At 41.9% G+C, this 26,589-nt stretch overlaps 1 protein-coding gene across 1 annotated transcript; it reads right to left on the bottom strand.

The window, feature by feature from the left end:
* Positions 1-9,893: 9,893 nt before the first annotated feature.
* LOC129339266 (vomeronasal type-2 receptor 26-like) lies at positions 9,894-26,238 on the bottom strand. The gene is made up of 7 exons (XM_054993857.1): positions 26,193-26,238; positions 24,432-24,504; positions 23,185-23,467; positions 17,193-18,032; positions 16,311-16,523; positions 11,986-12,112; positions 9,894-10,795 (listed from the first exon to the last, which is right to left on the bottom strand). The coding sequence occupies exons 1-7, from the start codon at positions 26,236-26,238 to the stop codon at positions 9,894-9,896; spliced, it is 2,484 nt and encodes an 827-aa protein (XP_054849832.1).
* Positions 26,239-26,589: the final 351 nt, after the last annotated feature.

Raw genomic sequence — 26,589 nt, 5'->3', positions numbered from 1 at the left:
GTTAGTTCTATACTCAACGCGCAAATATTGCAATGCCCACAGGGAAAATGTCCCTGTGGCAAACTGGATACCTCAGATTTAGGTCTAAAGTCAGAGTGGACTAAAAAATCTTTAAGATTCCTAGTACGCCGGTATCCAATCTGTGGAAAGTTGTTACACCCCGGCAAATCAGACAAAATGTGCCAATTTTTACGGATGATATTGGAAATGGCACCTGACAAATGGGAGTAGTCCAACGCCCAAGTAATCCTGTCCGAGGACATATCCCGATGGCGGTAATTCAATATATTAACTCGGGGGGTAGCATCAGCCTTCTTCCTCGCTCTATTTATAACCCATGGGGGGTAGCCGCGGGTAGCAAAAGCCGAGCTCATGCGAGCCGCCTCGATGTAATAATCCTGCCAGCACGTAGCATTCCTCTTAGCGCGCAGGAACTGCCCCACTGGAATGTTCCGTTTTAAGGTGGGCCGATGATGAGAAGTATATTGAAGGTAGGCTGATCTATCTGTGGGCTTTCGATAGGGTTTAACCCCCAGCCCCCCGGAGGGCTGTTTGTAAACAACCACATCAAGAAAGGGAATACTCTCATTACTACTCTGATGGGTAAACTTAATATTAGAATCTAACCCATTTATCCATTCCATAAACTCTTGGATTTTATTGGACGTGCGCAGCACACAAAAGATGTCGTCAATGTACCTCCGAAAACAGACAATTTCTGAGTGGAACGGGTTGGCCTCTTCATTATAAATAAATTGCTCCTCCAAATTGGCCATATACAATACTGCAATGGAGGGGGCTGCCGGGCATCCCATAGCGACCCCCCTAATCTGATAGAAAAATTGAGAGTCAAATCTAAAGTAATTTCTCTCCATAATGATATCTAACAAATCGAGGAGGAAGGAGGTAGGTGGAAACTTACAGGTGCGCCAATCCAATGCCCCCTGAACAACTGTCCTAGCATCTGAATGGGGGATGGAAGTGTATAGAGATTGGACATCCATAGTTAAAAGCACAACTCCATGTGGAACGTCCATATTCTCCACCAATTGGATAAGGTCAGTGGTGTCTTTAATAAACGATTTGACTTGTGAAACTAAAGGTTGTAAAAATTGATCGAGATAGAGGGCCAAAGGTTCAAGGAGGGAGTTACATGCCGAAATGATTGGTCTACCTGGGGGAGATATCAACGATTTATGAATTTTAGGAAGACAATAGAAAACAGGAGTTCTAGGTTCAGAAACGAGAAGGGCTCGGTGAACTGATTGATTTATAAAGTTGTTCCCTAATGCATTATCTACTATTAGTTTAATCACACGGCCGATCTCTTGTGTAGGATCATATTCTATAGGGCGATAGAATTCACTATCAGCCAGTTGACGCAAAACTTCCTCCTGATAATCAGTTCTATTGAGTAAAACAATCCCTCCCCCTTTATCGGCAGGTTTTATAACCAAATTTGAATCTCGCTGTAGGGAACGCAAGGCTGCCATCTCTTGGTGAGTCATATTATGCCACCGCTTTGTCTCGCCAACAGATGGAGCGTTTCTGGCAGCTTGCCCCGGAGGCGGATCCTCGTCCGGCAGTGATGCCTCCAGAGCTTTGGCTGCTTGGGAGGTCGAGGCGTGCCGCGCCATCCAGCTAGCCATCGCACCCAGTACAAGGAGGGCATATTGGAGAGCGGTAGGCCAGTTAGAAGGGTTCAGACGGGAAGCTGGCATTGGGAGCGCCTGGCCCATTCCGGTAGAGCACATCCTTCAGTTCTGTGTACACCAGAAGGAGTGGGGGCTGGCAGTGAAGTCCATTAAGGGGCAACTGGCTGCCCTCTCCTTTGTTAGCAAAGCTCGGGGATTTCCTGAGGCCACTGGGGATTTCCGGGTGAGGAAAGTGCTCGAGGGTTGGTCCAGGGAATGCGCGGTTCACAGGGATCCGCGACAACCCATTTCCCCGTCCGTACTTAAGGGCCTTGGTGCGGTATGGAAAACGGTTTGTGCCGTAGGGGAGAGCACATGAGACTGGGATCTCCTCACGGAGCAACTCATGAAATATACTAAATTGAATTTACATGCGGCTTCACTTACAGAGTATAGCAAGGAGAATATCATCCCCAGGGGGCTTCGGATGCATAAGCCCCCGGGGATGTATAAGGAGGATGAAATCTTTAAGAAAAGATGGGCTTCAATTCTTAACAAGTGTTCATTTGATTTAATGTTACTATTAATTGAACGTATAGCCCAGGAAAAGGACATGGTGGGTACTGAAGTGGAGAGTCTAAAGATAAACTTACAGTCTAATTACAGTGAGGAGGAATTTAAGAACAGGTCTAGTGAGATTGATAGATTAATTAAAGATAGCGAACTGAAACTAAAGGACTTGAAGATGAAAAAACTAAATAGGGATAGACGTGACTACTCCAGTGGTAATGTTTACAACTGGAAGGAACCAACCTTTAAAAAGAGGGTCACGTGGGCGCCATCTACCTCGGGGGGTCCTGATTTCGACACTACTGACCCCTCGGATACGGAGCAGTCTGGAGATGAAGGGGGACGTACTCTTAGAAGTCGTATAATTCCTACCTCACAAGCCAGACGGCCTTTTTTGACCAAGGGACGGTTATCCCGCAGGGGGAGATACAAGACGTAGTTTTTAACTTGTCTTCTCATGTGCTCTCCCCTATTGAACGTAAGGTTTTGAATAAAGGCTTAGGTTACGTCCCGACCCCACAGTATAATACCCGTGTTGATTTGTTCAAATTGTTCAGACAATTGAAATTAAAGAAATATTTTGGCAACACTGGTCCGGCTCCTTCACATGGCCTTAAAAGCAAGTCTTTTTTCATCCCTCAGGTTTCTGATATACGACTGGATGTTTTTGAAAAATTAGTCCTTAGCGAGGTGGAGAAACTAGAAAGGAGGGAGCGCTCCCGGTGGCATAATATGACTCACCAAGAGATGGCAGCCTTGCGTTCCCTACAGCGAGATTCAAATTTGGTTATAAAACCTGCCGATAAAGGGGGAGGGATTGTTTTACTCAATAGAACTGATTATCAGGAGGAAGTTTTGCGTCAACTGGCTGATAGTGAATTCTATCGCCCTATAGAATATGATCCTACACAAGAGATCGGCCGTGTGATTAAACTAATAGTAGATAATGCATTAGGGAACAACTTTATAAATCAATCAGTTCACCGAGCCCTTCTCGTTTCTGAACCTAGAACTCCTGTTTTCTATTGTCTTCCTAAAATTCATAAATCGTTGATATCTCCCCCAGGTAGACCAATCATTTCGGCATGTAACTCCCTCCTTGAACCTTTGGCCCTCTATCTCGATCAATTTTTACAACCTTTAGTTTCACAAGTCAAATCGTTTATTAAAGACACCACTGACCTTATCCAATTGGTGGAGAATATGGACGTTCCACATGGAGTTGTGCTTTTAACTATGGACGTCCAATCTCTATACACTTCCATCCCCCATTCAGATGCTAGGACAGTTGTTCAGGAGGCATTGGATCGGCGCACCTGTAAGTTTCCACCTACCTCCTTCCTCCTCGATTTGTTAGATATCATTATGGAGAGAAATTACTTTAGATTTGACTCTCAATTTTTCTATCAGATTAGGGGGGTCGCTATGGGATGCCCGGCAGCCCCCTCCATTGCAGTATTGTATATGGCCAATTTGGAGGAGCAATTTATTTATAATGAAGAGGCCAACCCGTTCCACTCAGAAATTGTCTGTTTTCGGAGGTACATTGACGACATCTTTTGTGTGCTGCGCACGTCCAATAAAATCCAAGAGTTTATGGAATGGATAAATGGGTTAGATTCTAATATTAAGTTTACCCATCAGAGTAGTAATGAGAGTATTCCCTGTCTTGATGTGGTTGTTTACAAACAGCCCTCCGGGGGGCTGGGGGTTAAACCCTATCGAAAGCCCACAGATAGATCAGCCTACCTTCAATATACTTCTCATCATCGGCCCACCTTAAAACGGAACATTCCAGTGGGGCAGTTCCTGCGCGCTAAGAGGAATGCTACGTGCTGGCAGGATTATTACATCGAGGCGGCTCGCATGAGCTCGGCTTTTGCTACCCGCGGCTACCCCCCATGGGTTATAAATAGAGCGAGGAAGAAGGCTGATGCTACCCCCCGAGTTAATATATTGAATTACCGCCATCGGGATATGTCCTCGGACAGGATTACTTGGGCGTTGGACTACTCCCATTTGTCAGGTGCCATTTCCAATATCATCCGTAAAAATTGGCACATTTTGTCTGATTTGCCGGGGTGTAACAACTTTCCACAGATTGGATACCGGCGTACTAGGAATCTTAAAGATTTTTTAGTCCACTCTGACTTTAGACCTAAATCTGAGGTATCCAGTTTGCCACAGGGACATTTTCCCTGTGGGCATTGCAATATTTGCGCGTTGAGTATAGAACTAACCACTGTCAAAAATCCAATATCAGGAAAATATCTTTATTCCAGATTCTTTTCCACCTGCAGCACTCATAATGTAGTGTATCTCCTCATTTGCGATTGTGATCAGCTTTATGTTGGCTGTACCACCCGCCCAGTGCGATTACGTATTCAAGAACATATTTCTAGATGTAAAAATCCAAGCGTGGACCTTCCACTGTATGAACATCTTAGGACTAGACATGTTTCTGACAGACCCTTCCGATTTTCTGTTTTGGAAGTTGTTTCTAGACCGGGAATTCGTAATCGGTTTCTCCTCCAGGCTGAAACTAGGTGGATCATTAGACTTCGGTCCATGATCCCGCATGGCCTTAATAACCAATTGGAACTTTCCTCCTTTTTATGATCTTTTTTCATGACCTTCCATCCTTGTTCTTCCCCGGTTGTCAGTACCCTGCCCATTTAGTCCCTTCCTTCCCTCCCCCTCCTCTCCTTCTCTCCTCCCTCCCTCCTTTCCTCTTCCCCCCCCTCCCCCTTCCTCTGGTTGACGGTCGAAATAAATGCTACTGAATAATATCTTGTATACAAATTGTTACCTACCTTGTGAATATTAATTTGCTGTACTGTGTCTTTAAAATGAACGCGTGTATGTTACTAAGGTCCCACCCTTATATATATTTAAGCGTTTGTATTACCCCACCCCCCTTTACTCCGCATATGTTGGATAATTTCCTGGGAGTTCACAATTGTAATTTATACTGTAAGTACCACTCTAATGTCCTCTTGGGGGAGGGTATTTTATGTTATAGCATGTTTTCTCTAATTCCGACGCATATTATTGCTTTATGTTACTTCTTAGATATTATGGCCTGATGAAAGACGTAATTAGGTCTGAAACGAGAAAAAGAGAACGAATTGGCCGGCTTACGCTCGTTGCCTCAGCTCTCCGTTCCCGCTCATCTTGCAGCGGCTCTTACAAGCGTCGGATTGAGACGGCTTGTTGTGTTTGGCCTTAGTGCCTTATTCATCTGTTCCCGCTCATTCTACAGCGGCTCTTACAAGCGTCGGACCGGGACGTCTTGCTTTTTTGCCTCAGTTGCTTAAATTTGCTTACCTTCAGCGGTTTCGACATGTATTGGACCAGGACAGCTTGTTGGACTATGGCTGTTATATATGTCTACTAGGGCCATTGCCCTTTCTATGCAATTGGGGACTATACTAGCCTCAGCTATTATTGGCAATAATATTGTATAATTACTGTTCTTTGGAATTACTTATTGTTCCTTGTATTTTTTGTATTACACATTTAAATTGCTAAAAGTTGCATTTTTCCGCCTGGGGTGAGCTTCTTTTGGTTGTGTAGTGTGTGGCTGAATTGCATTTTTAGATATCAAACTATCACTACCAAACACAAGTGCATTGGGTGGAATGCTACAGCAGCATGGTCATACAATTCTCATGATTATCCAACAAAGATAGCACATCAAATGGAAAGAAGTGCTCTGTTTCATGAATAGCATTCCTCTAATGCCCACTACTATTTCAACCTTGCTTATATCTTATCTGGTTTTCTGTAGATGTGTGATCTCTTTCACATTATTTCCATTAATATATTGGTGAGATCACTAGAGTACTAAAATGCATTTATAAACACTAAACATACAGCTTTTTCTCATTCGCTCTTTCTAAAATATGTTTAAGATGGAGGGACCTCAGAGTAGCTGAATGCACAAATACTAGTATAATTATTAAAATGGGCAAAACAACCTACTGAAACTATGGAATGACATAGCCCATTTCCTGTGCCTCTGGATACTCAAATATGACCTCATACCTGCCACACTGGTAAAGGGATGTGTGTGGAAAGAGCATGTTGTGGGGAGACTGGGGGTCTATCAGAATTCAAGGTAGAGGATTCAGGCTTCTGGCAAAATATTCATGGACATGAGCAGCCAAGCACATAATTCAGAATGTCATGACCTCTTCTATCAGTCTGCTCAGCTATGTGCAGAATTTTTTTTTGCTCTAGAAGAGACTTCCACCAAAAGGAGAGATTCTTTTATCATTACTGCTACTTTTTGTTCCTGTACAATCAATGACATCTCTTTGTGGAATGATAGCAAGAACTGATCACAAGATTGGTTAGATTCATTGGCAGAACAGAATGCACACACAAACATCCAAGTAGTAAGTCTAAATTAAAAAAAAACTCAATCAGATTCCCCCCCCCTCCTTTTAATTATATGCCTTTTAACTAGACATGGGCATGGACCAAAAAACAAAATGAACCATGAGATTCGTGGTTCGTGGATTTTAATGGACCAAAAACCACAAACTGGCATGGAACAGGGCCCAGTTACAAACCAGTTCGTGATTCATGGGGTTTAAATACCCCTTTCTGGCTTCTTAGCAGTGACAGGGAAAAGGCATTTAACAGTTTAAAGGGCCCTTTCCTGCTTTGCAAGCAGAAGATCCCTTTAAACTATCAGTTGGCAATCAGTGGGGGGGGGTCCCTGCTGGTGGCAGGGCCCTTTAAACTGCCCTAACCCAGCCCCCCAGCCCCACTCCCCCACCCCCAGCTCCACCCCCTGCCCCAGCCCCACACTTACCTTCCCCTGTGGCACGGGGTCCTCCCTCTCCTCCTGTGACGGGTGGCAAGGCCATTTTTTGCCTCCTCCGCCCCTGCACAGGCCTGCAGAGAGATGAAGGAGGCTGAAAATGGCCTTGCCGCCCTTCACAGGAGGAGGGGGCAGATGCCATGGGCTGCAGGAGTCCTCAAAGTAAGTGTCGGGCTGGGGCTGTGGGGATGAGGGCATAGGGGGGTTGGGGCTGGGGTTTCCCTGGGGAAATGGTCATTTAAACTGCCTTTGTAAATACGACCCAACGAACCAGTATAAAGTTCATGGAAGTTCTGGAAAAGGAGCTTCCACGAACCCTGGTTCAGGAACCCCGAACCAGCCTGTTTCATGGGTTTTTTTGGGTCGTATTTCAGTTTGTGCCCATCTCTACTTCTAACAATTAGAAGTTACAGCACATACTTAGAATCAGGACAATAGCTGTGAGAAAACTGTCTTGTTTGGACATATCTAAACATCTCAGCAAGCACATTGATCTCTGATTGCCACCAGTGAACAGGATGTGAGCCAAACCAAAGGGTGTCTCATTAAGTAAATGAAATGTCTAATTATCCTAACATTCTAAATCCAAAGATTAGATTGTTAACCTGTCTTTTAGTGGACAGGAGTAGTGCATCAACTTGCATTTGATCATTAACCTGCATTTCATTGCAAGTATAATGCAAGGGAGAGATAAAACAAGACTTTAACAATCAGGCTTAATAATTCCCTTTCTCTATTAATTTTTTAGAATTGAAACTTGTAGTTAGGATAATAAAAGGGAAATATGCACTTTTCCCTTTATTGTTCTGCCAGGAAAAGGGACAGATACTTCCTTTTTTTTTGAGAAAAAAAAGGAAGCTAGGAATCCAACAGCTGGGGCAACAGATAATTAGAATGTTTGAGCACTGTTTTGCAACAGCAATTACATTTTTGGGCCCTCTTTTGGCACTTCATATGTTTTACATCTTGGCAATGCAATATGTAGGATGGCCAAAGACAAACTCTCTCTCTCTGTACACACACACACAAACACACATACAAGTATTCCAACTATACAAAAGCCAAGCTGTATCGGCGACATCCCTTTTTATGCCAGTGCAGGTGCACTTCAAGTCTGTAGGTGCATCTGGGCCAGGACAAAAGGTGAGTCACTGGCACGATCTGGCGAGCTGGGGGGGACACTGTGGGGCCTTCAGAGGTCCACAATAGGCCTCCAAGTTGCCTGCAATAGGCCTATTTGGCTTATATCTTAGCTCAGATATTTGGTAGAGGAGAAGCAAGAAGCCACATCTTCTTTAAATAAAATGGCTGACTCAAGTTCAAAAAGGAAACAGCAGGTTTATTAAACAGGCAGGGTTGGTATATAGGTAGTCAGGGAAAGAAAAACTGAGGTAAATTTTTATTGTAGAACAGAATACTTCACAAACATTAAGCACAATAATCTTCTTAAAGCTTAGTTTCAACAGTGAGAGGTTGATAATTTCAGTCTTAGGTTAGTTTAGTAAGATTCCTTCATAGATTTCACTTTATAGTTTATGTATTCTGGCTTCAGCACAGCACTCTTTTCTCTTTACATCAGGCTGAGGTCCTTCTCAGAGCCCCCAACCCCCCCCCCCCTTTAAGACAATGGGCAGGAATTATTCTTCTTCAAAAGACATAACCATGTTCACTTGGCTGAAGGGGAGTCTCCTTTCACTACCCACTTCCTCTGCCACCAACCATACCCTCCCAGTTCTATATTATCAGCGTAAATCAGTGCTGGCTTTCACATTTTAATTCTTTAAGTAACAGTTCTTTAACTAACATATTTAACCCTAAAGCTGTTTCAGTTAGGGCAATCTTTTTTTCTTTTTCCTCACAAAGAAAGTTGCTAGTCTGACCCTCCTGGTCAGACTCTAAGCTTCAGCTCCTTCGACAGTTCTGTCAGCACCAATTGTTACCTTCTCATTGGCTAGTCACAGAGAGCGGGGAGCAGCCTGTCAAACTATTCTCCCTTCAAGTAGGGCTTTAATCTTTTTCCTTCCACTCTCTGGGTGCTGTACTTAGTAAATATTTCATTTAAAAGCCCATTCCATCACAGAAGACTATTTCAGAATCTTAGGTCTTTGCAACCATAAGCTCCATCTTTTCAAGACATAGCAAAGTTCTTCAGACACAGCCTTCCATGCTCAGCTCCACAAAGGCATTGGACTAGTTAGATCTGACCACAATATGAAATTTATTTTCAGATCATTTATGCTTGCCAGAGACAATCTTAGCTCATAATGCAAATCATCCCTGCTTTGGGATGATTGTGAATGTGATGCCTAATATGAAGGGAATCAAAGCATTCTGCCTTACAAAATCTCTAAAAACTACCCACCCCCCTTTTGTATTGGACATAGGGATGTCAGGTCTTTCACTATGACAGGGGACCTCCAAAATCTCCTTACTGGTGGGGGAAAGAATGGGAAGCATTAATATCAAGTTAATAAACAACATCACTTCCCAAAAAACCCACCAGAAGTTATGTAACTAGCTTTTGGAAAATCTTAGACCTTCGCTACCTCTGTTATGATATCACTTCTGGGTACTGCCTGAAGTGACATCGCACACCAGCATGCTGCCAGTATGCCTGTCAACACCCCTACATCTTCCCAGGGTGCCAGGTGATGGCCTGATATCCCTAACTGGAAGTTATGGTCTTCTATGGCAGGCATAACTCATCTGAAAAGGTCTCAGCATATTGGCACCAACCATTTTATATACATGTTAGATGTTCTACTTATTAAAGTATATTTTCCAATACAAGAAACAACCAGGATGGGAGAAAATTGCACAAAAATTACACAAAAGCAGAATTTTTAGAATCAGGTTTATTAACTCTTTTTCTGTATCATCAACTTTCTGGAATTAAGATCAGTTTTTAGAACAAGAATGTAACATTTGGGAGAAAAGATGCAAGCCAACAGCCCAGTGTTGGATGCCAAGATGGCAAAAATCTCTACAGTCACAATATGCTTTCCTTTAGTGCTCAGATAAGCTGGAAGAAAGGAGATCCAGACACTGCAAAATACCAGCATGCTGAAGGTGATGAACTTCGCTTCATTGAAAGTGTCTGGCAATTTTCTGGCTTGGAAAGCCACCATGAAGCTGATGGTGGCCAGAAAGCCCATGTAGCCCAGGACACAGTAGAACATTGTGACGGAGCCTTCATCACATTCCACTATGATCTGCCCATACTGTGAATGCATGTCAACATGTGAAGCAGGAGGAGAAGTTGACACCCATGCAATACAAATGCCCACTTGAATAAGAGAACAGGAAAGAACAATGGTGTTAGCTACATCTTTCCCTAGGAATGTTCTCAACCAATTGCCTGGCTTTGTGACCATAAAAGCCAGGACCACAATAACAGTTTTTGCCAACACACAAGAAATAGACACAGAGAAAAGGATGCCAAAAGCCATTTGTCGCACAAGGCAGGTATCCTTCCCTGGTTTGCCAATAAAAAAGAGGGAAGAAAGGTAGCAAAGCAGAATGGTGACAAGAAGAATGCACGTCAGGTGCCGGTTGTTGGCTTTGACGATGGGTGTATTCCAGTTCTTTAAAAAGATTTGCATCACCAAGCATGTGATCACAGCAAAAGAAAGAGCAAGAGAAAGTAAAAGTATCCCCAAAGGCTCATGGTAGGATAGGAAGGTGATGGCCTTTGGAATACATTGATCTTGGTATCTGCTTGGATACTGATCCTCCGGGCACTTGACACAAAGAACTGCATCTGGAACAGACAAGACAAATTGCTCTTTTCATTCCTATGAATGCCCTTTGCTTTGTTAAACAAATGTATTCAGTGGTAGCTGAGCTCTGGCATTTTGTATATGTGATAACTTTGTTTGTATAAATGTCAGTATTAAATCTGAGGGATATCTGGTACTTTTGGTCCTGCCTGTCCTGCAAGGAGCTCAGGATGATATACATCGCTTTCTTGTCCTGAACAACCTTGTGAGGTACCTTAGACTGATAGAAAGTATTTTATGTAGGATCACTCATTGAGCTTTGTGGCATACTAGAGATTTGAACTAGGTCTCCAAACTCCTACAGGCAAATTTTAACTGCTACACTTCACTGGCTCAAAAACAGAGTATTCAAAAATATCCCAGAGACCACATATGAAAATATTTCCCCACTCCCCAAGTATCTGTGCACTATCCTGCCTTCCCGACCAGTGGCAATAGCCACTCAAGCAGGTGGAAGTTTTTTGCCTCCTTGGAAGGAGGCACCCTGCATATGGGGCTCAGCTCGGGTTACGGAGTTTTATAGCCGTAGCTGGCTTCTCTGTCCCCATTGCTTCAGTCATGCCTCATGCTCGGCCCACCCACCTTACCCTATTTCAGTGTGGGATTAGCCGGTCACCTTTTTGGGGCCAGGTAGGAATTTTTCTCTCCTTGTCCCTGATTGGCACTTGGGATTGGGATTACCTCGCACTGTAAGAAGAGGGAGGTAATTGGCATGGAGGGTCTGAGGCACTCTCCTGGTGGGCAGGATTTCAGTTAGGGGAAATTTGAGCAGGCCGGTGAGCACCCTTGGCACCTTCCTATTGGTGGGGAATTGGGGTCTGTCCGGAGCAGCTGGCTGCTGTATGGCCCAGTTGCAAGGACAGATGCCCTGGGTGGGGAACCCCTGGACAAGCCAGTCTCCCCCTGCTGCTGTATGGACGGGTGGGGAAGCTTTACAAGGGTGAACCACTTCACCTGGCCATTCGATGGATGGCTTGCACCCGAGGCAGTGGGTGTCTTGCCCAGACAGGTCAGGGCAGGGTCCAGGAGTGACCTCAGGGCCTGGCCTGTACTGCTGGTTAGGCCCTTGCTGTAGTTGTTGTTTGCATGTTATGATTTTAATAAAGCGGCCCATTTTAGAACCCAAATAATGTGCCTGACTTTCATTCTGACTGAGGGGGCAATCACTTACCAGTCTCATTAGAAATCATATTTTCAGGGCATGGAGCACAATCATAGCAACATACTGGTTTCCCCTCCTGAATTATCTGGCTGTGCCCAAGATGGCAGCTCTCAACACACTTGGAGCAGGGGGGCATCTATTTGGAAAAAGTTGCAACATATTATGACCAATGCTTTGTCATGGCTGCTTTCATAGCCTGCTATATGACTTTCCAAATGTAGGCTGCTTGTGAATCCTTTGGATTTACCTTATTTCAGGAGTTTGCAGGGATTCTGAACAGACACTTTATTTTTCTTTAGACTTCGTTTTTTAAAAATTTTTATTATTATAACATATGTACATAATCATACATTGAACCGTATACATCTATTTTTACCTCTTCCCTCCCCCCCCCACCCCATTATATCCTCATATCTTTAACCATGTGCACAGATTCTTCATTCGGGCTTGAATGCTTGGGTTGGCTTCCCCCCTTTCCACCCAGTGCCTATAACATGACAATTTACTTGTAATCTTTTGACGCTTATCCTCCCATGTCTCATCAGCAGTTATCTGTACAAATATATCCGACTGAACACGTTCAAAGACATAATTGTTCCATTTTTCCATTGTCCATTTATGCTTGTCCTTCCATCCCAATGCTATTACAGCCATTCCGGCTAAAATCATAATTTTATATAGATCTTGCTTATTTCCATCTACTCTTTTATTTCCCAATATTCCGGAGATAAGCAGATCCCTATTAACCTCTATATTAACTTGAAATAAACCAGACATTACCCTTATAATCTTTTGCCAATATTCCTTGACCACATAACAATCCCACCACATATGCGCATATATACCAACTTCTTGACCACAATGCCAGCATTTAGGGCTCATTCCTTTAACTATATACGATATCTGAGCTGGTGTTCTATACCATTTCCATATAAATTTCCTGGCCAATTCTTTATCTTTATCCATTTTAATTTTATTTATACATTTCATTATTTCTTGAATCATTTCCTCATGAGATAAGCCTTCTCGCTCCCATTTATTCTGTATTATCCTTATCATCCTTTCCTTATCTCTTATCATTAATTTATATAACACCCCTGCTAGCCCTTTCTCTTTTATTTGTCTTTTACTTAGTATATCATCAATTTCTGTTTTTACCCCAATTATCTCCTCTACTTTTTCAGATTTAATTAACGCATATAATCCTTGCACCTCCAACCAGTATTGTTTTCCTATTTTCTCCAACAAGTTATTTTTTGCAACTAAAGTCCCACCTTCAACAAACAAATCTTTTAATCTATTAAATGCAAATTCTTCTAATTTCTTCCACCCACCAGTGTCTCTATATTCCTTATTTATATATTTTAATGGAGTCCACTTTGAGTAAACCGGCATCCATTTCCTATACCATCTTTTCCAGATACCTAGTGCCGTTTTCCTTGGGCCAATCACCTTCTTATAAGCCATCTGAACATCCCTATTAAAGATCCCCTCTCTTCCTATTCTATTATTTATCCCATTCTCCATCCTAACCCATTTAACTCTATCATTATGCCCAATCTCTATTAAATATTTCAATTGAAACACCTCATAATACAATTCCAAATTTGGTATCCCCCATCCCATTTCCTCCTGTGATGCATAATTTACTGTATCTGGAGTTCTAGCCCTTTTGCTTCCAAAAACCCAGTTTTTGAGCACCTTATTCCAGGTTTTAAACCAATTTGTTCTTATTGAGAGTGCAATTACTTGAAATAAATATAATAATTTTGGCACCAGAAACATCTTAACTGCCCTAACCTTACCTAAGATAGACTACTTATTTTTCCAAGCTCTCATATCTTTCTTAACCTTCCTCCATACTTCTTTATAATTCACATCTGGGATCTTGGCCACATTTTTAATAATATTCACTCCCAAGTATTTAATTTTTTTTTCTCTTAGAGTCCATCCTTGTCATTTTTACTATTTCCTTCCTTTCCTCTCCGTTTACATCCCAAAATAAAATTTCAGACTTGTCCATATTGACTCCCAAACCAGACACCTCTTCAAAATCCTTCAAGATAATCAAGAGTTCTCTTACTCCCTCTAGTGGGTTTACCAAAAATAATAAAATATCATCTGCATACATACTTATTTTAATTTCCTCCTTACCCTTTTTATACCCTTGTATCCTTACTGAATTTCTTATCCTATCTGCCAGGTACTCCATACCCATCACAAATAGTAGTGGTGAGAGTGGGCAACCTTGTTTAATGCCTCTTTGTATATTAAATTGTTCAGAGACTCCATCATTCACCCTTACCACTGCCTTCCCCTCTTTGTATAATTCTTGAACTGCCCTCACAAAGTTTTCTCCTATTCCTGCCTTCATCATAATATTCCATTAAAAAGTATGCATTATAGTATCAAAGGCCTTATATACATCTAATTTCAGTAAAGCCAATTTCCCTTTTGTCCTACTTGTTAATACGTTTAACACATTTCGTATAGGGTGCCCTATATATCTTCCTCTTATGAAACCATATTGGTCTTCTTTGATTATTTTAGGCAGAACCTTTTCCGAGCGTTTTGCCAAAATCTTTTTCTTTAGACTTCAGAGACAATTTGGGGGGGGGGGTGATTATTGACTTTCTTTTACTCACTTAATCAGATCAAATCAGCTATTCTGCTGGTGAGAAAGGGAGGAGGGCTTACCTTTGACTACCAAAAAAGTTTATGTAATGCTACCATGGAACCTACAGGGCCAAAACCCATGTGGGATGAGGGTGAAGCAGAGATGGGGATTTGGTGCAATTGAATGAAAATATCTGAAGTTCACCAATTTAAGAAAATTAAAAACCATCATCGTATTCCAAAATTTTATCACAGCTGTGATAGCCACACAGAATGAGGTGTGAAACGCATCTGAAGATATTTTCACTAAACCTCCCTCATTCCAAATTCGATAATCTATTGATCCCTTTATTTTTTCATAATTAGACCAAATTATTACCTATTCCCAGATAAAAGAAAATGTTTCTATCTAAGAAGTACCTTCCAATTCTAACACTCCATGATTCATCTAGTCAGAATTAACTCGGTTCTTTTCATTGTATTTCCCCCCACACTTGTATCTCTTGTACTACACATTGCTTCATTCACAGTTTTAGAGCCACAGAATTGTGCTACAGTGGGACTCTAAAAAGAAATGCCCTGGAATCTGCATACTTAACAGACATTGAAGAATCAAACTTTAAGGGAGGGGGACCCTTCTTTATTACACCATCCACTGCTTACTGGAAATTCCATAGACTGGGTTTTGATTGAAGAGCAGTTGGGAGGAGGACAAAATTTGATCATAAAATTAACTAAAATAGGATCTTATGACCATTCCTAGGCTGTAACTGTTTTTCATCCCGTGATGAAACATTTATAAAAATTTACAAACATGGAATAATGACAAACTATCACAAAACTTCCTCATGTGCAGTCAGGGATACATGTCATGTTTCTCTAAAGATACACATTGGGCAGAATCAAGCTAGCTGTTCTGCTGATGAAAAAGAGAGATGGGAGTCTCCTTGGACCACCAAAAAGACTATGCTAGGCATCATGGGATCAGCATGAAAAAAAAGCATGTACAGCAGGAGGATGTAGGGGAACTAGGTGAGATTAAGTAAAAGAGTAAGCTATCTTTATCAACACAATATTTAATCTTCCCTTTGAACAGTGCTTCAAATATATTGTGTGCATTTTCAGGGAGAGAAAAGACCTAGAGTTTCACAAAAACATTCACAGTATATAACACAAGGGATACTAGAAATGATCCTTAAAGATAAGGATGTCTCTCTGGGGATCAAGATCATCCAAACTATGGTATTCCCCATTAATATGTATGGATGTGAAAGTTGGACAATGAAGAAAGCTGACAGGAAGAAAATTGATTCATTTGAAATGTGGTGCTCGAGGAGAGTTTTGTGGATAGCTTAGATAGCCAAAAAAACAAAGTGGGTTCTTGATCAAAGCAAGCTTAAATTCACCCTAGAAGCTAAAATGAAAAAGTGAAGTTATCACACTGCTTCAAGAGAAGACAAAACTCTCCAGGAAATTCAATAATGCTGGGAGAGATAGAAGGCAGTAGGAAAAGAGGAAGACCTAAAACAAGATGGCTTGACTCAATAAAGGAAGCCACACCCTCCAGTTTGCAAGATCTGAGCAAGTCTGTTAATGATAGGAATTTTTCAAGTCTGTCATTTGTCAGGTGGCCATAGGTCAGAGACAACTTGATGGCACATATACTCTGACAAGTGGAGTGGACAAAAGTTATTTACATACTCGTACTTTATTCCTACCTGTTGAAATCTGTTATTCCAAACAATATTATCTTCTTGGATGATGAACTCATGGCTTGGAGCAAATTTTCCAACCTGGACTTTAAGGTAGGATTGATTGGGAAAGGTGACCCAGTTGACAATATCATACCCAACAGATAATTCTCCATTCTCAAACAGGACTTCATGTTGTGCTCCATTGTTAAAGTGGATGTTTTCCAGGGAAAACTGAAGCTGCATTAGAAGAGAATACGTCTTGAATACCTAAAATACAATCCACCATCTCTACGCACCCAACATTCCATTAATTTTGTCATTAGACATGATATTCAATGGAATAGCATACAGGATATTTCCACCTAATCCAATGTGAATGAGAGCCTATCCGGTGTGAGAGCCAATGTGGTGGCATCTGAAAGGGGGAGCTTTGACTCTCAAAAGCTTATTATCTGAAAATCTTGTTGGTTTCTAAGGTGCCACTGGATTCAAATGCTAAGTTAGTCAGAGTACTAGGATCTGGGCAACTCAGGTTCAATTACCTAGTCAGTCATGGAAACTTGCTGGGTGACCCTAGGGTAGTCAAAGACTCTCAGCCCAAACTACCTCACAGGAAGGAAAAATGGAGAAGAGGAGAAGAATGTAAGCTGCTTTGGGTCTCCAGGGTATAAATGAAAACAATCTAGCTCAGCATAGTCTTCCAGTTTCTCAGCAGATCTCCAGTCTCTGCAGCATGGAAATCCCTTTCCAAACACTACCTATCTGAGATCCCTCAGCTACCTGCCACATAACATTTCTGCATCACTGTTAATTATTCAATTCAACATTCATCTCAAACAGTTTCCTAACAATCATTATAATTTTACAGTTTCTCTTGATTTAAACACATAGCCATGTTGACTTTACCTGCCATGGGTGAATGTGCAAATGCTCGAACTTGCCTCTGTTGAGCATGGTCCTTTGTCTGGAAAAGTATTCGGCATGCAAAGTATGGGCTACGGCATAGACAGCATTGTAGATCGCATAACTCTGACCAGTCATATGCATCTCAAACATAATTCTAGGTAGATTCTCCAACTTTTCATTCCCTGTACATTTTTCAAATAGTTTATCGTATTCCTCAGAAAGATGACATTTGAAGGCATATTGCCAGAACAAACAGAGGAAATGCATCAGTGATTCATCTGGTTTTAAGGTCTGAAGAAAGTTCCTGAACCCTGGCACAACATTAGTGCTGATGCTGAAGGACAAAGCACCCTGGAAAGGTTGCGCACCAATAAGTATCCCGGATGACGTGACACTGAAATACCATTGGGGTGGCATAACCCAAACTTTCCCTATGTAGATCTTGGTGACAAATTCAAAGAAAATTATGTGGGATGCTATGAAATTGATTAACCGAGATTCTCCCTTAAGAATAATCACATTGACTTTAGTTAATAAAAGTGCTGGTGTTAGCTTGAGGAAATTGTCAATAAACTTATCCCCAATATCATAGCTCTTTACTGTATCCTTATGCAGAAAAGCAACACAAATGCTATGCTGGGCAAGGATAGGTATGAAGTTCTGTAAAAAACTTTCTCCAGCATCATCATTGGAAACAATTAGGCCAATCCATGTCCATCGGAAATGCTGGAGCAGCTGAACAATGCCCATGTGATGAGTAGCTTCTCTTGGGGATATCCAGTGCAAAGAAGGAGCTCCAGTTTTTCCACTAAGCAATGTTTTATGGGTACCATAAGTGAACTAATAGGAAAACCAAATTTATTAGAATTTAAAAAATAATATTCTAATTGATGTACCTGGTAATCTTTTCCCTGCCTTTCCTTGAAAGGGCTTAAAGTTAATACATGAAGCTGTCTAATTAGTCTCGCTCTAGTCTACTGTGTCTGGTCTCAGGTGGAAATCTTGCACATCACCTACTACTTAATTCTTTTACCTGATGATGTAAGGAATGAATTTGGGGGGCTTCTGTATGCCAAGCGTATGCTCTGCTCCTTAGCCACTGGTTTTTCCCCTGAATCATTTGTATATCTTCAGTCCATCTGACTACTCTAAGATGCCCAGTACTGTAAATGTATTTCAGCCATCCCAACCAGTGTCAACAGTCACTCAGGCTGGTGGCTGCTCTTTGCCTCCTCGGAAGGAGGAAAGCAGAAGGCACACCCTGGCATCCAGGGCTTAGCATTGGGGGTGGAGTCTGTAGCCTTAGCTTGCTTCTCTGCCACTATTGCCTTCAGTTGCGCCTTCTGCTCGGCCCACCCACCTCACCCTATTGCAGTGCAGGATTAGCTGGTTGCCTTTTGGGGCCAGGTAGGAATTTTTCTCCTTGTCCCTGATTGGCACTTGGGAATGGAGTTTTTTCACCTACCTTGCACTGTGAGAAGAGGGAGGTAATTGGCATGGTGGGACTGAGGTAATTCCCTGGTGGTAGGATTTAAGCTGCCTGCTCCAAGCCTGATCCCATCTGAGAGAAGGGGGTGGGCATTGCCACATGTTCCTTTCTGGGGGAAGGAAGGAGCGAGCATTACCTCTTGCTCCTCAGCTGATCCCAACAGGTGAAGGCGGGTGGTGGGCTTTGCTACGTGCTCTACTCCTGATCCCAACTGGGTGAAGGAGAGCGGGAAATGCCATCTGCTATGCTTCTGACCCCCTTGGGTGAAGGGGGTTGGCATTGTCACTTGCTCCACTCCTAATACCAGCTGGGTTACAGTGGAGAATGGACATAGCCACCTGCTCTGCTTCTGATCCTAGCTGGGTTAAGGCGAGGTGTGTGTGTGTGCATTGCTACTTGCTCTGCTCCTAATACCAGCTGAGTTAAGGCACTGGCGGGCATTGCCACCTGATCCAAGCTGGCTTAAGGGGGATGGGCATTGCCACCTGCTCCACTCCTAATACCAGCTGGATTAAGGTGTGGGGAGTTGCATTGCTTCATGGTCTACTCCTAATGCCAGTTGTGATAAGGCAGGGGGTGGGCATTACCATGTGCTTTTCTCCTAATGCCAGTTCTTATAAGGCAGGGTGGGCATTGCCACATGCTTTGCTCCTAATGCCAGTTGTGATAAGGTGGGGTGGGCATTTCCACCTGCATTGCTCCTAATACCAGCTGCGTTAACGCAGGGGCAGGCATTGCCACCTGCTCTGCTCCTAATACCACCTGGGTTAAGGTGGAGGTGGGCATTGCCACGTCCTTGGCTCTGAATACAGCAGGGTTAAGGTGGGGGTAGGCATTGCCACCTATTATGCTCCTATTATGTGCTGTGTTAAGGTGGGGGGTGGGCATTGCTATTTGCTCCACTTCTAATATCAACTGAGTTAAGGTGGGGGGCTGGCATTGCCACCTTCCGCACTCCTGATCCCAGCTGATTGAAGGGGGCAGGTATTGCCACCTGCTCCACTCCTAGTGTAAGCTGGGTTAATTCAGGGGGCAGGCATTGCCACCTTCTCTGCTCCTAATACCAGCTGGCTGAAGGGAGGCAAGCAATCCCACCTGCTATGTTATTAATATTAGCTGGTTTAAGGTGGTGGTGGGCATTGCCAGCTGTTCCACTCCTAATATCAGCTGGGTTAAGATGGGTAGTGGGCATTGCCACCTGCTCTGCACTGAATACCAGCCAGGTTAAGGTGCAGGAGGACATTGCCTCCTGCTCCGCTCCTATTCCCTGCATGGGCTTTCCACAGCAGCATGTTTTCTGGAGCAATATGGAGAGTTTCCTGGGCTTTTCTCTGTGGCAGCGCCCTCTGGTAGTGCACCAGGGTATAAAATGGGTTGTCTGAAACACGCCTTCTCAATTATATAGTAAGAGTCCATAATGTGTAGAGTACAGTAAAAATACAATGCGATAAAATCTGTGAAATACAATGTTTCTTCTTCTCTGCTTTGACTCCATCAGAGACAAGCCTGGCAACAATCACCAGGCAATTTGATACCACCTGACTTCTGTGACTCACCCAGGCCCAGTTGCTTGTTGCTGTTCAACAACAGCCACCTCTCAATAGTAATATGTAGTGGTTAGAGTTTCAGATTAGGATCTAGCAATTGGTAAAGCTGATCCTGTTGAATGTCTGCTTTGTGTACGCGAGAGATTAGAAAACCTAGATGTAGATGGAATAACCTAGTTGTAGAAGATTTTCTGTAGCATCTAACCAGCCAATAGGAAAGAGAGACAAGCTATGTTTAGATAAATTGGCCTTACCTTCCCAAAGCTCAGTTCTTGCCTGAGGCAACAACTTTCCTACCACCTATACATAGAGCTCAAGAGTCATATACTCAACCCCTCCATAACGCAGGAAATTCACAACTATCTCCCCCCACCACCAGATTTCAGGGTTCCCTGTTTTGTGCCCAGAGGAAGACAAAAAACCCCTCTAGGATCCCTCGCCAATCTGGAAAATTACTTCTTGTCCCCAAGGTGGAGATTGGCATTACTCTGGACATGTAAGAAAGGGCTATGAGAGAGCTTAGCACTAGCTCAGGTAATGAAGAATAAAATTCCGAGCTCAATCCAATTTTTTATTTTCAGGTCTCAGTTCCAATGATGTTGGGGACAAACTTCAATTGGTGATTTTTTTGCCAGGATATTTTCTTGTGAGAATCTGTTATTTACTGAAGTTATATTCTTCATAAAAGGAAGACAACTTGCCTGCTCAGTAAACTTGTTTCTTAATCTCACTGATAATATTCCAGTTATTCATAGGAAATTGGTGATAAATTTGTTGACAGTAGCAAGAATTATTCTTGTTATTTTTATTTTTCTGGAATATCTAGGTATCTATCTAGAAATAATGGCTGTTAATGTGTCTGATACTTTGTGAATGGTAAAATTAACTGTGTTAAAACATTTTCAGGAATATAGGGCAAGGAGCAAGCAAATCTTTTAATCTTGCTCCTCCACTGTAACATTACATTTGGAGCTACTCAACTGCCAACTGTGGCAGTTGCTTTTAGGCAAAGAGGAATTTTTTGGATTGGCTGAATAATGGTTCCATTTCATCTATTTCTCATTGCCACTTTGTTGGGGCAGGGTATTCTAATTAGGCTTGGTTAAGACTAGATATGGGCACAAACAGAAAAAAAAAACCCGAACATGGTGTTCATTGTTCATTGCCATCCACGAACAACGAACAATTAACATTGACGAACATGACCTGTTCACAAACACGTTTGTTGTTCGTTGTTCGTGGGGGCCAACAGGCTCTCCTCCAGCCATTAAGATCCCTATGGCACCACTCCCAGAATCCCTACCTGAGCAGGCAGCAGGAAAGGTACCAGTAATAAATAATAGCTTGACCCAGAGCCTGGCAGCAGCCCTGGAACTTGAAGCAGTAGAACCCTATCCCACCACACACAAAGAAAATTCAAGCTCCAATGCATTCTCCCTGTCTCTCTCTCAAAATGCCTACAGCAATTGTCTCTCCCTCACTGTCTGCAAAAGCAGAGCTGGAAGCCCTCCTCCCTCTACTCTTTACTTCCTTGTAACACATTTGGAGCTCCACACTTGAAAAGAAGACCTGCCTATCAAGCTAAATTGGGCTTAGATTGGGGTTTCCAGGGCAACAGCAGGAGTTCAGGCAGAGTTAGGCAGTCCCTGCCTCCGGTTGCCATGGGAACTGATTGCAGGTGCCAGATTGTCTGGCTTGATGAACAGCAAGGAACAGTAACAAATGAGTCTTGCGACTACCACCTGTTCATTTAGAATGGGGCCTCATGAACAGCTTGTTCACAAACAGCTGATTGGGCTGTTCCTGGCTTTTTTAAGTTCGTATTGCTGTTCATGCCTAACCAGTTAAGACTGGTTAGGCCCAACTGGGATTAGCTGGAACAGAGCAAGCTTTTCTTTAAATGCTATGGTGAACATTCTGAAGTGTCTTATGCTGGTGGTAGGGCTTCTTGAGTTGGCTTCTCATGGCTTACCAGTCAGGGGGGTTTGGATAGGGGTCTGCACTTATTCTAACCCTAGTGTTTGCCAGCATGGGGAGATGATGGTGGAGTAACAGCCTCCCTTGGCATACCTGAGGAAAAGCAATTTGTGGCTCAAAACCACCTCATGCTTGGAGCCATGTTTGGATTGTCATTAATGTTGGTATGCCTCTGGCAACCCAGTAGGTCAGTGTGCACATTGAGAGAGGGGTATTAAGAAGGCTAGGATCAATTTAATAAATAAATCCCAGTTGAACCCATTTTGTGTGTGTGTGTGTGTGTGTGTGTGTGTGGCATCTTATTTGGGGGGGTGGCAAGGCAAGAATTTTTCAATCTATTACACTGAGTTACCTTTCACAAAAAAAGAGATCTTCTATACTTATTGTGTGCATACATTATAATATTTTTTATGTATAATTTCCATGGCTATGTTAGGCAGTTCAAGGTTCATGTATTTGTAAGCCTGCCTCCTTGTGATTTAACTCCATTTACTATCAATTACCTACATTCTATAATTTGTCCATCCTTCTCTCCTGCTCCAATAAATTCAGGAATTTTTAAAATGTCCTAAGTTTTAAGATACACAACAGATTTTCACCAAATCAGTGAAAGGCACACTAGAGTAACATATCTGGATTTTGTACATAATTGAAACATCTGTATGTGCAACCATGATCTTTACTGGGGAAAATGGTCAGAAATAGACAAAAAAAATGCTTACTCCTATAGCAATAATGACTTTTACATAGCTGAAATAACTAAAGTCCATCTGAATATTTTTTTACTCTGGATTCTATCACAACAGAAATTTTACAAACCAACTTTCATATAAATATCTGTTTGAGAAATGGAATGTTCAGTATTTATAATGGAAGAATATTAAACAAATGGATGCTCTAACTACATAGCTCTATAAAGAAGGGGAATTCAATCAAAAATAACCAGTGTAAGTATTCCATCCATAACACATGTACTTACCTGAGGAATCTTGTAGATGTTGAAAATTTCAATCATACTTTTATCAGTGAACTCCCCAATAATAGCTAGTATACCACCTTTCCTAGCACACCTGTAGTTGAGTGCATTCTTTTGCTGTGTGAAAAGTAGATCCAGGATGACTTCATGTGTAGTTCTTGAATTAAAAGAATTATCATAGATGTGAAATCCAAGGGTGACATTGGGCAAGAGATTGGGATTCTTATTGATCTCATGAACAGCAAAAATCAGGGAAAAGACATGCTGATATTTTTTCATTTTTATACTGCAAATGAGATGAACAAGGAGACTTAGAAATGGTTATCAGAAACAGTATCAAGCACATTAGCAGCACATGCGTAAACCTGCTGAACTCCCCTGTAAGAGTGAGAAGGGAATGTGAAGATGAGAAGAGTGACTCAGAGGAGAATATTTTGGTTGTGCCTGTTGCTGACGTGTTTTTAATGTGACTAGGACAATTGGAAAAGTAGATTTCATTTACGTATCTGAGGAGTTATCCTGAAAAGCATAAGCACCTGCATCTCATTTCCCTGCTGCAGAGATAAGTGGGACTATATAATGTCCTTGCTTTGTTTTTTTTAAAGGCCTTGTATTTTTGCAAGAGATAAGTCTGAGGACAGAATTAAAAACTAGTACTAATTTATGTGACTTGACCAATTAATTCATATACAAAATGTATACTGTAGATCCAAAGATGTAGGCAAATGCACACAAATTTTACACAAAAAGGAAAAAAAAAACCTGATTTTTATGCTAAAAACACTTGCAATGCTTTCTACTGTGTAAATTCCAAAGTGATGCTAACTGGATAGTATATGGATGTAGATTATTTTTGTTGTTATTTTATCTTTCTTAAAAAGTTTCAGTTAAGAAATTATTCTTATGATTAGCTCTGGAAATATATGTGTTCACCTCCCTCCTCCTTTATTAAACCAGGGTGATATATCATGGTCTTTAGCAATATATCAGTGACATTAACATACAGCAGTGTGTGATAGTAATAAAAAAACAAGTCCTTCATTCAACCCGTTTGGAAATTACATAGTCAAGTTTTTTTTCTGTTGTGGGTTTTCTTTAACTATTATATTTTTCGTTCTCCATCCTTAGTATAATCCTTAGATCACCAACTCATTACTTAACAGGAATCCTTAACATTACCAGTACACTGCCTAACAGAAGTTCTTTAGTTTTCCATAAATATGTGACAAGTGGAAATTTAGCTGATGCACCTCAGTCTTTTCAGGTTTATGACACAAAATGCTGTGCCAGTTGTAATCTCTTCCTTTCTGTATCTTTCGTAGGCTGAATAACAACAATAACAACAAAACAAACAAAATCCAAATGGATAAGAAGTTAAAAACATAATACTCTAGATATGACTGTGATAGAAAGTTAGAATGTCAAACTGATTGATGTGGCAATCCCAGGTGATAGTCAAACTGAGGAAAAAAGAGACTGAAAACAACAAAATATCAAGATCTAAGATTTGAAGTTCAGCATCTTTGGGAGAAACATACAACAGTTATTTGAGTAGTGATAGGAATGTTGAATATGATTCCACAAGGACAAATTAGACATCTCGGTAACATCAGCATGGGCAGGATAACAACTGCCACATGGTACATACTGAGGCAATACTTTACTGACTCATAGATACTTGGATAAATCAGAATCAGCGAAGGACCAAAAATTCCAGCCTAAACAACTAATGAACTGTGGAAAATATCATCATCATCATCATCATCACCATCATCATCATCATTTAATGTAACTCTGGGCAAACCTAACCATCATCTGCCAAACAATATTTATATAAAAGAAGAACTTACAGATCAGAATAATGGCCTTTGTCTGGAGATTCTGTAAAACTAAGCAAAAGCACAAAAGGCTCTGTAAGAGAGAGAACCCCTCCAATTACGGTTTCACCTGGTCTGTACAGATGGTCTTGGATAGTTCTGTAATGACTACATTTGCCTTTTATATCCTCTTCATGTACAAAACATGGAGAAAGCAACCATAACAACCATCCAACTGTAAACACATGTCTACCCATGCCACAACTGCACATATGCATTCTTAGAGGACTATTCAAAGTAGGTTTATTAGGAATCCTATTCAATGGGGCTTATTCTCAGAATAATGTCCTTTGGATAACACTGAAAATCACATTCCCATCTTTAGCAGTCAACATAATAAGCAAAAGCATATAACAATTTAATCCTGTCACTCTACGGATCAATAGCCCAGATTTAATAGGCACATTGGAACTTTGTCCTAGCAGTATGTTCAAGATCTAAGCAGCTGCAGTTTAATTTGTATTGTTTCTTCCTCACTCCACAAGAATTAAAATCAATAATGATTTTGATTATTATTTAGATAATAGCCATGATTTTGATAATTACAGAGTATAAAAACAACTCCCTGATCTCACCAATTTTCTGAGCAACTGGAAAAAATATTTTTTCCAAGTTACCAAAAAGTTACTGAATGTCTATCAGTGAAGTTGTTTATAAGAAGTTGGTTCTTGTTGTACTTGTACTAAATGTACTTTGATGGAATTTGGGGAATGGCTGTATACTTTTTAGGGGGTTGAATAGGCATGGGCACAGGCCAAAAAAAATTAATGAACCAGCAGTTCGTGGTTCGGTGCCAACGACGATCCCGAGTTCGCAAACCCCAATGAACATTTTCCGTTGCTGAACCTTTTCGTGGTTCGTGGTGGCTGGAATGGCCCCCTGGTACTTAAGAGACAGCCAATATTCACAGCAAGTGTGTAGCGGACTCTCCTGCAGCTGTCATCCAAGTTTGGACAACAGTGCAAAAGGGTTCTTGGAGTTATACCCTCTCCAATCCAAGGCCGCCAGGAAACTCCCACTCGATACCATTAGAGCCACTGGTTGACGTTGGCCCAGTGTACAGAAAGTGGGTTCTGAGGGCAGTTGCTGGGCTTGGTGAACACAGGGAGGCAGCGATGAGCCATACCACCATACCCGCAGTTGCAATATCTCTGACCAAAAGATAAGCACGCCCGGCCATCGGCAGCTTATTTCCCAAAGGTCATCAGTTGCCTGCAGTGACAGGGCCTTTCCCTGCACTAACCCAAGGTCATTTCCCCCAAGATGAATGACCAATATATGCGGGGGCAAATGCATCCGCCCCCCCAAACAAGAGAGGCAGTAAGCCCAGCCACCAAAGGCCATGCTGACCCAGCCACTCAACCGTGGCCACAGCACTGAGCTCCAACTGCGATCTAATCTTTTTTTTAAAAAAAAAATATATATTGGTGAGTATACTTTTCAAATTCAATACATACAATTAACCCTATCCCCCATACTTTTCCTCCCCCCTCTCTATCGACTTCCAACAGCTTTCCAACCCTTACCCCCT

The sequence above is a fragment of the Eublepharis macularius genome, chromosome 12 (assembly GCF_028583425.1).
Source record: "Eublepharis macularius isolate TG4126 chromosome 12, MPM_Emac_v1.0, whole genome shotgun sequence".
In the NCBI taxonomy this organism is placed as follows: domain Eukaryota; kingdom Metazoa; phylum Chordata; class Lepidosauria; order Squamata; family Eublepharidae; genus Eublepharis; species Eublepharis macularius.
The sequence above is the reverse complement of the archived record's forward strand: the minus strand, read 5'-3'. Positions and strand labels throughout refer to the sequence as shown.

Coding starts and splice junctions, on each gene's coding strand:
- LOC129339266 (XM_054993857.1), bottom strand. CDS start 26,238: ATGGCCGGGCGTGCTTATCTTTTGGTCAGAGATATTGCAACTGCGG. Junction 23,468..24,431: donor ATAAACCTGAAAAGACTGAG/GTGCATCAGCTA, acceptor TCTCATTTGCAG/TATAAAAATGAAAAAATATC. Junction 10,796..11,985: donor TATGATTTCTAATGAGACTG/GTAAGTGATTGC, acceptor TGTCTGTTCCAG/ATGCAGTTCTTTGTGTCAAG.